Source organism: Myripristis murdjan, chromosome 13, assembly GCF_902150065.1.
Source record: "Myripristis murdjan chromosome 13, fMyrMur1.1, whole genome shotgun sequence".
In the NCBI taxonomy this organism is placed as follows: Eukaryota; Metazoa; Chordata; class Actinopteri; order Holocentriformes; family Holocentridae; genus Myripristis; species Myripristis murdjan.
Window position 1 is genome coordinate 29472642 of NC_043992.1, and position 13106 is coordinate 29485747.

Here is a 13106-nt window from a genome sequence, read left to right on the forward strand (position 1 = left end):
GGGGTGTGTAGGCTGGACTGGCGTGACATCAAATAGGCGACTAATTATAGGCCACATAAAGGAGAAGTAAGGCTTGATGACAACATTCACAGGAGAGAAGAAAACACCTGGCCTTGGACTTGTTACATCAACTTTGTCACTCAGCCGCGGATTTTTTCCCTTCCTTCATACTTGCAAAAGATACAGAACAAAAAAAAAATAAATAAAAAATCCAGGACACACTATACCATGACGTCAATTACATACACAGATATTTATTTTTCTTGGAAATAGTACTAAAGCTCAGTGCTACAGTGAGGAGGTGTGAAAGCGCACATTATGACAAGCCGCAAGAGGAATTTGAAGGCTGGGCTCAACAGTGAAACTCACAGGACAAAAGGAAGTAAGAGCAGGCGGCACTATGAATATGATGACTGGTTTCTATTGCATGTATGTGGGTTAAACATTGAACAGGCCAGCTGGCGTGGCTTTATTGTCACATCAACAGAGAGAAATACCAGGCAAGAGCAGAGTTGTGCACAAGCAACAGATCTGAAACTTCATATTTGTCGAACATGGTGATTATATTCTAAAATCCCTTCACTACTGCTGACAACTAAGAGAGGAATGGAAAGTCACATCATAGGTTAAACTAAAATGCAAAATACACAGCCAGAGCCACAAGACAACACACACACATTTCAGTCTTCTCTCGCCAATGACTCATAACAACAATGGATGGCAATTTATGGAGAGAGTTTCTTCAGTTCCCAGGTGAAATCGAGAAGTTTGTGGCTTCTCCTTTTTAAGCGAGCTGGGGCGACATGCTAACTGTGAGTGCCAAGCTCCGGTGCCTTTCAGCCTGAAGGTTAATGCTAGCAGCACGAGGACAACCCAGTCCGCTCACAGAGGCCTGGGTCCGGAAGTGCAGACATTTTGGAATGTTAACTCATCCCTGGTTGCCAAAACCTTGACCAGCAAGGCCTTTGCATGAAAATTTGGGGTTAATGAGAAGGCAACCAAGGTGCAGGATGCAACCTTGTGAAACTAAATGAGCCTAAAGGAGACGCTGCACAGCTCAACTAGTTTGAGTGAGGGACCGCTTGGGCAACATAAGTTTTCCTGGCTCTACATTTTGTACAGGTTAAAAAGGAAGAAGAGTGCGTGGTTGCACTGCCTCTCGCTTCCTCATGGCTCGTCTTCAGTCTTCACCTGAACCATGTGGGAGGGGCTGTCCTGCGGTTGAGGCTCTGGCTGAGGGGTCTGGCTCTCGTTCACAAGGTGGTTAAACTGCACGTCGTTATACTGGGAAAAGTCCTGTCCGTACTGCCCAAAGTTTGGGTTAAAGTTCAGATCAAAGCTAGGGAACATGAGGTTTCCGTCGGGCCCCTGGTCAAAGCTGGAGACCAGCGATGAGGCGATGCTTGGCTCATTCAGCATGTTCCACAACGAGGGCATTTCCAGCAGCCGGTTGAAGAGGGCCAATTCCTCGGGGTTGCTCAACAGGTCAGGTAGGTCGCTGTCCTGGCTGCTGTTGCTGCTGTTGCTGCTGTTGCTGCCGCTGCTGTAATTTCTTTCCCCCACAGTGGAGACGCTGGGCTGGGCAGAGGCCAGGCCGTCCTCTGCAGGCAGCACGCCCTCCCGGGAAAAGAGGAAGGACATCGAGGAGGATGGCTCCTCTGCAGCTGCACTTTGACCTGTGTGGGAACAATAAGACTGGTGTTAGAGACACAGTAGACTCTTCTAAGAAGTATGAGGATAAATTTACTTAACAGGGGATACACTTTATACTTGGGTCACACTGTGGCTATCCTTGGCGTTTGAACCTTGATATCTTTGCCAAGACAAACCTTAGCAATAATATTATTTTACAGGATTTGCGCTTTATTTGCGGGAATGCTAACAGGCAAATTTTGATGCAAAAAAAAAAAAAAAAAAAAAAAAAAATCATTCAAGCCTCTGAGTGAGGCTGTTGGCTGGCTGTGTGCATGTGTGTATCCATGCACATCGCTGCAAAACTCACCAATTTCAGCTTAAAAGTTGCAGTGTGAGCCTAAAACGAACCAAACGATAACTACCTAAGAGAAGTACAACATAAAATCTAAGACTGGAGCATTCCACGATATGTGTCTATAAGAGACTAGTGTGTTACAAATTCATGATAGACTGAAGACGGAAATGAGATTACTACTGATACACAATATTTTACCGCAGGACTATGGGTAGAATGTAAATGGTTTGCTTTATTTGCATGTCTGATTTACATCCCAAACCAAATCTTTTGCAGGGTGTTAAGGTTAGAGAGTCTGGTGTATTACAGTCTGTTGAAAAGCAACACATTTGTTTCGTCACTGTACTCAATGGAACATATTTTAAATAAAGAGAAAGCAAGGGAAGGCCAATGGCCGAGACTCACCTGCCAAACAAGGCCTATCTCGAAAGCTGATGTCTGACTTTATCTTTCTCTTCCGCTTCAAACTGTATGGATCTGAAATAGGAACAAGTCATATAAACATGAATTTTCTTTTTCTCAATTTTTCTATGGCGTAACATGTTATGTTCTATTCCATTTAGAGCATATAATTCACATTTGCTGATGTGGGTCATGACTTATTACTGCAAAAAAAATTCTAAATCATCAAAATTACAAGAATGCAGTGGTAAGGAGCTGAATGCAATATGCAGCTGCAGAGCGGCTGTGTCAGACAGAGCTGATAGGAACAGATCAAATAAAGTCGCAGGGAAAGTCTGAGGGGAACCGAGAGCCATAAGAGAAGAGAGGAAAGGAGAAAATAGATTTGGCTTGTCTGGCAGTCTGGCACCTGAGTTGTACGGCAGGTAAGTGAAGGTCACGGGCTCGCTGTCCATGCGGTCGGAGAGCCGGCGCAGGACGATGCTGACGTCAACCTCCCTGGCGATGTCCATGTCCTGGTAGGGCGGGCTTCTGAACACGATGGCGATCTGCCGGTGCACGTCAGACTGGCAGAACTCCCCCTTCGCCTCCCACGTGCCTCGCTTGAAGATGATCTCTATGTCATCTGTGGATCCATGACAACACAAACGTTTGCATCGAGAAGTCACACAATTCACGCCTACCCGACAGCGGATGCAAGAGCTGCAGGGGGAAATCCGCATCATAATTTGTCCTGGGTTGAATTGTGACCTGAGAGTCCCAGGTGTGGTCCAGTTTTGCTGGCGTTACGGTATTTTTAATCTTGACTATAAAAGTGTCAATATTCTGACAAAGAATCTGAGGCAAAGCTGATGTAACAGCTAATTGAAGACGTTATCTTACATAACATAAATCAAGTAGGGACCGTTTAGACTCAAATGAAAAAGAAAAAAATGTCGGATAAGAACTTAACACACCAGTGAGCCAAGCCGATGATGAGGATCATACACAAGCTATATCACTATATACACATATTATAATTCATAATTTGACTTTTTAACCATACTATCATCCTTTGTTTACAACTAAAGCACTACAAGCTGATTGATATCCCTGGTTTGTGTGTGTGTGTGTTTCTCCCGTCACCTTTCTGGATTTTGTCACACAACATGAAGATCTCTGTCTTCCCAGTGCAGGGCCCCTTGTAGATGTTCAAACAGCTGATCTTCAGCTGTGATGTAGTGGTGGCCTCTGCGAAACACATAAAAGTAGTAACACAGTGAGCATCAGCTGTGTTTTTCAGGAAGGAAATACATTTACATATCATTGGTACATCACGCTGGAATGTGCTCATGCTCTATATCTGTCAGCAGTCGTGTGTGTGTGTGTGTGTGTGTGTGTGTGTGTGTGTGTGTGTGTGTGTGTGTGTGTGTGTGTGTGTGTGTGTGTGTGTGTGTGTGCTGTTGAAGCTCTTACTCTTGTCGTAGACGGGGTTGGACACCACAGGGCTGAGACAGTCCTTTCTGCCGTCGTCCCACTCCAGCTCACACTGGAAACACAGACGCACTACATTCATGTCCATATCTTCAATGCTCTTTGAGTTACCGGCTACGGGACAAAAAGACACAAAACAGATTTCTGAGTCATAACTCATGTGACAGAGAAACAGAGGAAATGTTATTCCCCACTGTATAGAAATGGACAGATGATGATACATATGATGATGATGATAATGATGATAGTTACAATACAGAGGTGTGTGTGTGTGTGTGTGTGTGTGTGCTTGAGTGTCTATGTGTGTGTGTGTGTGGGACCCATCTCACTTCTAAAGGGGTCAATGTTCTGGCTTCTTCTCTTCTGAAGTGAAGAATCCAGCTCTTTCCGCCTCACACACTGGATGCCAAGGTTGGAGAAGCTACATGGTAGAAATAAAATTAATTAATTATTTAATTAAGAAATATATAACATAAAATAAAATAAAATAAATAATAGATAGATAGATAGATAGATTTGTCAGGACAAATATCGTTTTATTTATCAATAATGTGGCGGTAAACAGTGAAGGTCAAGTGGTGGAATGAATAATTTGGAATTTTTAATCTGCCTACTTTAAAGCGGTCATAACTGACCTTTTAGAAAAAACTGCATATGTTGTATGAAAAGTGCTATAAAAATAAAGGTTATCATCAAAACAAATACAAAGAGGATATTAGCATCTGTGGAAGATGACGGACAGGGTGGACTCTTGTTTCTATTTATCTGACAGGAGGAGGTGTTTGTGTACCTGTGACGTCTGTTGTTGTGAGGGTTGAGTTGCACCACACAGATTCCTGAGCCTTCGGGACAGTCTTTACCCACAAGGCAGTGGGGGTGAGGGCGGTATGGAAAGTCTTTGGTCACCAAGGAAGTGGTGACTGTGACCTTCTTTATGTGCTCAATGGGGCCCTGAATCTGAAAGGGAGAAAGGGACAAAAACAGAGAGAGAGGTTGAAAGAGCATGCATGGAAGGAATGGGAATGGGAATGGGGGGGGGGCACGGAGGAAAAACGGGAACAGTAAATACATCATCTTACATAATGGCGAAAGACAAAAACATCACCGTCTGAGTGTGTGTGGCTCAGCTTTGCTCCTGTTAAGCAAAAGAAACACTTAAAGCCGTGTACACAGCCTCATGCTGACTTTTGGACCTTGTTATGTTCCATAAAATGCTAGAATACAAACAAGGTTTTGTTTTTTTATTACTGCGAGTTCAAACCCCATTAGAATCCATCTCAGCAAAGAAAGAAACACTTAAAAACTGAAAGCAAGAAGAAGAAAAAAAAAAAAATCAGCATTAACAATGAATGTGGCCAGAGGCAATTATTATAAACCACTCTTCACTTCCGATTTACAGCGAAAAATTATGTTCTGCTTGGGAGGGTAAGTAGGTCAAGTAGGTCGAACAAATACGACCTCGTTTTGAACTGAAACTGAAGCACCTCCAGGGGCAAAACACTGTGATTTTTCAAATGCCAAAACACACCATCGTGAGAGTTACAATTTCCCAAAAATTCACCCTGATCTGATCGATGGTGCTCGAGATGTCGCATAAGACATACAGACAAACAAACCTTAAGCCACACACACACAAACAAAAGAACACTCCATGTATCTCACATACAAATAAGCAAAAGAGAAGGAGGCTGACCCACAGTCATCCCCAAGAAGCGAATGGGAAAAGAATGAGACATGCCAACGATGAAAACACCAACAAACTTACCTTAACTTAAAATTAACTGTTTTACGAGACTAAGAGTGTGGACACATGCAGATGAATCCTGGTGAGATGTCCTGAGACTTGTCAGTGGTGCTTACCATCGCATGACTAAGTGTGAGCGCTGAAGCTGGAGCAGTGTCTGTTAGTTGTGGTCAACAACAGGCGGTTTGTCTCCTACCCGCACTCTGAGTCTGGATTTGTGGGGACTTTCTATTTCAGTCTACCAACCCACATTCTCGCCGCCCCCCCACCGATCTATCTAGTCGATGCAAGAGATTTCGTTTTACAGTGATGCAAACCAAAATTAAAAGTGAGACAGCCCTCCCTGGGGCAGACGGTAACGCCCTTGCATGTCCAAGGCATTCTCAGAAACACACCCAGAAGAATGAAATGTCTCAAACACCTTTTAAACAGCCTATCATGGTATCAAATGTGACGGCCACTGCTGTATAAAAGAGAAATTCATCTGTTTCCTTACTGTGGCGTATGTGTGAGGTAACCTAACAGCAGGTCAGAGCAGTACCTCGATAGCAGGCTGAGTCTTGGAGGTTTCTGTGCTCGACGCTCCCAGGATGCTGCCGGCTGACCGACCCTCGCACTCGTAGCGGAACCTCATGCCCCTCTCCTTCGGCTCCTCCACCACCACCAGTTTGGGCTTCTCCAGCACCCGCTCCAGCAAATCGGTGTCACTCTGGGCTGTGGAGGAGAGCGAGCCGGGGCGCCTGGAGCTCACCAGACATGAGGAGCTGCGGCCACGGCGAGGCGAGCCGGAGTGAGAGACCCCGCGGCCGGGATTAGCCGACGCCATTTCCCTGGAGCAGGAATAAGTCTGCACGTGCTGGGTGGAGGAGGACGGTCCCTGTTGGGAGGGAAAAAAAACACACACACACACACACTTAGATCATGAAATAAAATACAACTCTAGGGTGTAATGGCTGAGTGAGTGATATTCAGTCAAAGAAAATGAAACAGCCAGAGAGACATACTGAAGACATGTTTGAAATGTGGGCAAAACCGAATATCATGGCATCACTGACTGAATAACGGTGATAATATAATAATATTGATATTGTAGGGATAACTATTTGTACTTTTAAAAGTTATTTAGACCGACATTTTTGATAAACAACAACGGCTACAACACTATAATAAGTTGGGAAAACTGAATCCTTACAGTAACAGAGCCTTTAAATCCAGAACACGACAGCAGATCACAGTATTACAATATCAAAAATCCAAGATGACATTGCTTATTATGTGACTAATATAATATCAATACACTGATCATACGAATATGACATTTAAACGGGTACATTTAAGTGTTATTACCCTGACATTGTTATGATCATCAAGAGCACAGCATTATAGTTTCAGTTAAACGAAGCCAGACTGTTAGTCATGCTGTTCCTCCACACATGTGCTTTCTATCAGTGCATATTAACGTCTCCATGTGTCTGCGAATATCTGTCTGCAGCTAATCTCACATATTACTGCTTCATACCGCAGCTGAGAGCTAACTCCTCGGCTGCTTTTTCATCAAGTCCGAGCACTGGAGAAGGAGACGTGTGGAGACACTGCCTGCGTATCTGCCCTTCTCCGGTGCTGAGGAGTTAGCACTCATGCCGTGTCAAACAGGGTTTCAAAGGTTTTGAGTCACTGCAGCAACAAGACGAGACACACACACACACGCACACACACACCGACACACACACACTGAACACATGATCCTGCCCCAGTTTGGAATCTAGTTTTTTGGTTGCTTTGTTTTGTGTATTTTCCATTTCTTTCCACTAGGGACGACCACAGATTCAAACTCAGTTACAGTCGTGATTTCTTGCTAGAGATTCAAAAGTTGCTGTAGGTTAGTTAGCGTTTTCACATCCAAATTGACATTTTGCATCACTGGTCTTTTGGAGTTGTTCCTGTCCGGGTTTCACATGCCAAGGTTACACAGTTGTGGCTTGCATTCACTCCAACAAACGTTGAAGCAAAACATTCAATAATGTGAGCCAGCTGCTGAAACACCTGTCGGTTACCTTGTCACTTATGTTGGTGTGATAACACACTCTTCCCTCTAACACCCTTCATCCCACTCCTCTCATGCATGCATACACACACACACACACACACACACTGGATACACAGCCTGCCCTGCAGTTCCTGTTCAGCACCCACATGCCCTCAGACGCCTGCACACTACTGAGAGCTCTCTTCTACTTTACCTTGTGCTCATTTGACTCCACCTCTCACCTTGATGTCTAGAGCTGCTGTTGCACCACAGACCACCAGCTTTTCCGTTTCCCACTCTCACTCCTTTAAAAAATGTCTACAGCTTTAGCTTTCACTTCAACCGTCTTCAAGATCGTCTTCTCTGCCCTTATCATTTACTTTTACTGAAAAATGTTGGCCTAACAAAACAAAAGAGCAAACAATAGCCTTAAATATCAGCCGATTTGAACATGAAATGTGATCGTCGACTCTGACAAAAGAAGAGCAAACAAACCCACGCAGAACAAAGCAAGAGGAGAGAGGCTGACCTCTTTGTCAGCAGCAGGCTGAGGCCTCAGTGAAGCGCCGCTGCAGAGCTGTGTGTGCTGCCTCTGCCTCAGATCGTGTTTCAGACTCTCCCACTGAGGCTCGAACGCACGTTGTCATGTGCACACGTGTATGCGAGCGAGTGTGTTGAGGCGGGCCATACCTGTGAGTCTAAAGAAAACGCCAAACAAAAGCTGGCCTGACCGAGCCAGAGAACAGGAAACAGGAAGTATCCCCGACTTACTGTGGATCGACCAATCGGAGGAGCCGAGCACACAAAGAATGTAACCCTTCACCCCGCTGGGTTTGGCAAGCGAACAGAAAGGAAGGCAAACCGAAAGTAGGAATCAGATTACAGTCTTTCCAAGTCATCCAGCCACTCCTCCTCCTCCTCCTCCTCCCCTTTTCTCTGCCTCGGCCATCAAACACACACTCGACACGCAGAAGGGGCGTGTCTGCCACACACACAGCCTCACTTGATTTACAAGAAATAATGTTTAAAAACAAAACAAAAAAAAAAAAAAACACTTAAATGTCAATGAAAAACACACAGAGGGGTGATTCACTCATGTGAGGGTGAAGCTCTTTCGGTACTACCTCTGTGTCCAGGTGAAGTTGTCTCCATCTGCTGATCAGACTGCAGCCTCTGAGCTCCCTGCTCTCTGTAAACCACGTGCTTTATAGTAAGAGCTTGACCTCACTAACAGCCTCGCTGCTCTGCACATCCCTGACAAACACCCAGGAAACCACAGGCTGCACATAATAATCCTGCGAACCGGAGCGGCACAGCTACCTCTTTTTAGCTCTTAATAGAAAACACTCCCAACGGCAGCTTCCTCTGTCGTGCCAGTGGCTGAACAATAACAAGATTTCACAGACGACGCTGAGGTGATACACCCGATACGTCAACAACGGCGTTGTGGTGAGTCAAGGAAGTGGGTTCACCATCTATCATGCCCCCCTCTCCAGTCCATGAGCCTAATTCCCTTGAAAACAAGACTACGCGAAGTCGACCTCATGAAAAGAGATTGCAAGATCCTAGAATGAAACGTTGCACAACTTCCTGTGCTGTAAAAATGTTTTTTCCCCCGTTAGGGTCAATAATAGCAATGTGCAAGTATGTATTCAGAATCAGAGCCCGAGATTCAAGCTGCAATATTCAACACTAAAATAAAGAGGATATGTTGTACACTGTCAGTCTGTGTCTGTGCACACACACACACCTAAATCCTGAGTTTGCCTTAAACTGGCTTTCCACTGATGTTCAGGAGGGTTTTGGGCACCTACACCTTCAGCTGCATGCGGCCACAGCAACCATAAAGAAAAGTAAAACTAAACATGCAGCAGACAGCACTTCTTCAAATACATAACTCAAGACTCTCTCACTCTTTTTTTTTTTTTTTTCAAACTGTATATTCCCTGTGTTTGCCATGTGGTGTGTCAGTGCTTGTGGTGGCTTTAGAGAAACCGTTAAGCCCAGCCTCAGGCAAAATCCTGTGGCTCATCAACATGGGTGACAAGAGTGTGAGACGGAAACTTCACCAGCTCAGTGAGTGAGGTGGGTGGGACACACAAACAAACCAAAAAAAAAAAAAAAAAAGCTACCCGCCTAAAGGCAAAATGCTGCATATTGTAGCTTTAAATGGAACATCCTGCCAGCTAATAATGCATCTTTGCTTGCTTTGTTGCTGTTTGTTGATGTTTCCAGCACGGTTACTGGAGTTCAATAGCAGAATATAGTTTTTTAATGTACCTAAAACATCATCAGTATCCATCAGGCTTTAGTGTCTGTGTTTCAGAATCAAAGACAAAAGTGCTTCTCACTATATTTTACAGTGACATTCAACCAGCATAAACAGAGAACAACAGCAGCTTTAACGGACCAGAATGCAACACAACAACAAGATGCATTATGTTTTGAGTGAAGGCTGTGACTCACACGTGTTATGCTATCCCTCTCTCTCCACGTACACACTTAACCACACAGTTGATGGCTGTTGTGAGGTGGTTGTCATGACTCATCCTGGCAGATGTAGGAAACCGCTAAGTGAGGTGAAAGTACACAACTGGGCAGGTGGGCTCACGAAACAGCAAATTATTAAAACCTCCTCTCACAAAATATTAATCCTGGAATGCATTTAACAACCCAGACTGATCATATATGAGTGTTACCACTATCCAAGGAGTGGAACTGTGCGGCTCACCTGGGGGGCGGTGCCTCTCGCAACCAGCACGGGCTGGGATGAGGGCGAGGAGCTCTGCCTGGGCATCCTGTGGTTCTGGTTGAGGGGCGGGCAGAGGAGGTCTGCGGGGGGCGGAGGAGGCCTGGGGAGGGAGGAACCCGAGGTGCCCTGACACCCCTCTGCGATCACCTCCTGGATGATCTCTGCTCAACAGTTGACAGACAAGAGAGAGACAATAACATACCCACAGGCGATAAACGTGATCTCAAAACAGCGCGCACACCAACGTGGAAATAGAGGAAGTAGAAATACTCATCTACACGTCACGAGTTCAGACGAGGTGAACTATCTTATATCTCCAGAGAATAGTTACACACATTTAGTGAACTCATGAATAGGTGCTGGTACTTTGAGTATTTCTGCTGCACTACATGCCAGAGGGCCATACTCAACTTTTTATTGCACTACATGTATTTGACAGCTAGTAGTTACTTTGCAGAATATGCAAAATATGATGCACTGTTAAGAGCTGAAACTAACATATACAGGTATATGCATCAATAATTCAACATTGACAGGAATCATTGTTCATAATGACTTAAGTAAAACTTTTTTTCCATTATGATATTGCTAGTAACAGTGAGTGTGATTAAAAAAAGGTGGCGAGCCTACTCACCCAGCTCGAAGAAAGCCATGGCTGCAGAAAGAGAGAGAGAGAACAGAGAGTCAGCACACAGGAAAATAATGTCTGCGGGTTACACACTGCTGTCAGCCTCCCAGCTCCAACTGTGGACTGGGAGTCATGGCAGGAATGATGCGATTCCCTGGAATGGGTGTTGGCTCTTTTTCTAACAAATCACATGCTGCTGAAGCCGTGTGATGTCAGCTTGACAAACAAACACGCAGCTGGAGAGACGCAAGAGAAAAAAAAAAAGAAAGAAAGAAAAAAAAAAGACAACCTACCTTCGGAGGCGCTCATGTTTCCCGCTGCATACGACATGCTCTTGTTGTCAACCCAACAGGCAGATCATAAACTTTGCAGTCGCTCTGCTGTCTCTAATTGTCCTTCCCAGCCGGATGATCCCGTAGCTGGTGTGAGCGGCGGCGGCGGGGAGAGACACTTCCCTTCCTGCTCGGCCGGACGTCTTTGTCCCTGAAACTCGAGCGAGCGCTTGTCAAACTCGACGCCGACGGTGAGTATTTGTTGGTGTTAGTCTGGAGGTGAGTGTTTGACCGACGCCAGCCATGTGTCGACTGCTCTCAGGAGTTGAGGACGCTTCACTTTGTTTCCGCAGTGAGCCGAGCCGAGCCGAGCTGTGACTGGCTGCTGGTTTGGGGTGTGGAAATCCCCTCACGTCACGTCCCAAACGGGAAACCCCCGCGAGGCAGGTAGCGCTCAAATGCGATGAGAGTTAATTTGAATATTTAAAATCAGGATCCTAAAGGTGAATCATCCTGAACTGTGAACCACTTTTATTTTTTTTTTTTTATGTGATCTAATGCCACTGATTTCCCCCCTTTACCCCATATGCAAATCAATGTGAATTGTTAATTTTGTGCATTTTGTCCCTCCCCCTTTCTCACTCCCTCTCTCTCTCTCTCTATCTCACACACACACACACATTCCAGCCATTTATTTGCCATAATGCCAGAGTTCACCTTTTCCTGGAGACATGAGAGGTGATTTCTCCTGGTTGCATCACGCGGGGAGGCAGCGTGTCTCCTCCTCTCCCGCAGGAGCAGTGAGGAGAGCTCCCCGCTTCAAGCATTAACACCTCATCATCAAAACCCCACCAACACGCGCTCTGCACGCCTGGCCGCCTTACTTTAAAGTGGGAATGTGCTGTCTTCGAGCGTCACCATAAACAAGGTCTGTAATGATCGGCCTCACGAGTTACCAGGCGCAACACTGCCACCCACAGGCCAAACAGAGTACACACACCATTAGGAAGAAATGGAAAGCGAAAGCTCATCCGTTTACAAGAAGAGCCAGCGTTTAACAGAGGCCATCAATAAAAATATCACAAAAGTGGCGTGTACAGAAATGGTACCCAGCCCAGCCTGTTTGGCTCAAGATATCCGTGTGTGCTTTCCAAACGGAACACATGCTAAAACAGGGGGTTTGAAGAGCCAAAAGCAGCCAGGGCCACTCACTGCAGAGGATGACTTTATTTGGATGTGCCCACGCTCATCTTATTATTATGAAACTGTAATGTGCAACTAAAATTGGTGATCTAGTGGTGTGATGAGTAATTATATATACACAGTGTCTGTGTGAGGGTTACATTGTTTGTAGAAATATTTCATAAATTATGTCTTGATGAATATTTCCATTTGTCACCTTATTTGAATGTCAACACTGGACAATCCACATGAAGTGTCACATCTCCTTTTAAGGGCAGATGTGGATGGTGCTAAATCAATCATCATCTTGCTTCACAGGAATCACAGTAATCTGAAGATCTGCTTGTACTATTGACCAAAGCTGATTAGAGCTGGAAGGAATTAATTACAATCACTGTTGTTACTTCAGTTGAGTAGCTTTTTCACAGCATTTGAGGGCTTTTTTAAAGTCAGCAATGTTACTTTTCCTTGTAAGTGCTTTTTGCTGAATTGTACTTTAACATTTTAAATCACATCCCCCATTCACATTTTGTTGTCCCTCTGTAAACATCAGACACTCATCATAAACTGACCAGTAGTGGATTTTTTCACAGTGAACTACCAGCAGATATGAGAAGAGAAATTGAGCTTTACTTTG

At 44.9% G+C, this 13106-nt stretch overlaps 1 protein-coding gene and 1 long non-coding RNA gene across 2 annotated transcripts; one reads left to right on the plus strand and one right to left on the minus strand.

Moving 5' to 3' along the window:
• Positions 1-234: 234 nt before the first annotated feature.
• relb (v-rel avian reticuloendotheliosis viral oncogene homolog B) lies at positions 235-11699 on the minus strand. Its single transcript, XM_030066655.1, has 11 exons — positions 11309-11699; positions 11022-11042; positions 10367-10548; positions 6151-6486; positions 4656-4822; positions 4195-4286; positions 3848-3979; positions 3518-3622; positions 2802-3017; positions 2396-2467; positions 235-1676 (listed from the first exon to the last, which is right to left on the minus strand). The coding sequence occupies exons 1-11, from the start codon at positions 11343-11345 to the stop codon at positions 1168-1170; spliced, it is 1869 nt and encodes a 622-aa protein (XP_029922515.1). The 5' UTR covers positions 11346-11699; the 3' UTR covers positions 235-1167.
• LOC115369924 (uncharacterized) lies at positions 11418-13011 on the plus strand. Its single transcript, XR_003929203.1, has 3 exons — positions 11418-11538; positions 11641-11734; positions 11975-13011. It is a non-coding gene; the product is annotated as an uncharacterized LOC115369924 (long non-coding RNA).
• The last annotated feature ends 95 nt before the right edge of the window (positions 13012-13106 follow it).

What these genes read in the sequence shown, in the direction of transcription:
- relb (XM_030066655.1), bottom strand. Translation starts at nt 11,345, where the DNA reads ATGTCGTATGCAGCGGGAAACATGAGCGCCTCCGAAG. An exon ending in CACAACAACAGACGTCACAG is followed by an intron (nt 4,287 to 4,655) that starts GTACACAAACAC and finishes TCTACCATGTAG; the next exon opens with CTTCTCCAACCTTGGCATCC. An exon ending in TTACCTGCCGTACAACTCAG is followed by an intron (nt 2,468 to 2,801) that starts GTGCCAGACTGC and finishes TTCCTATTTCAG; the next exon opens with ATCCATACAGTTTGAAGCGG.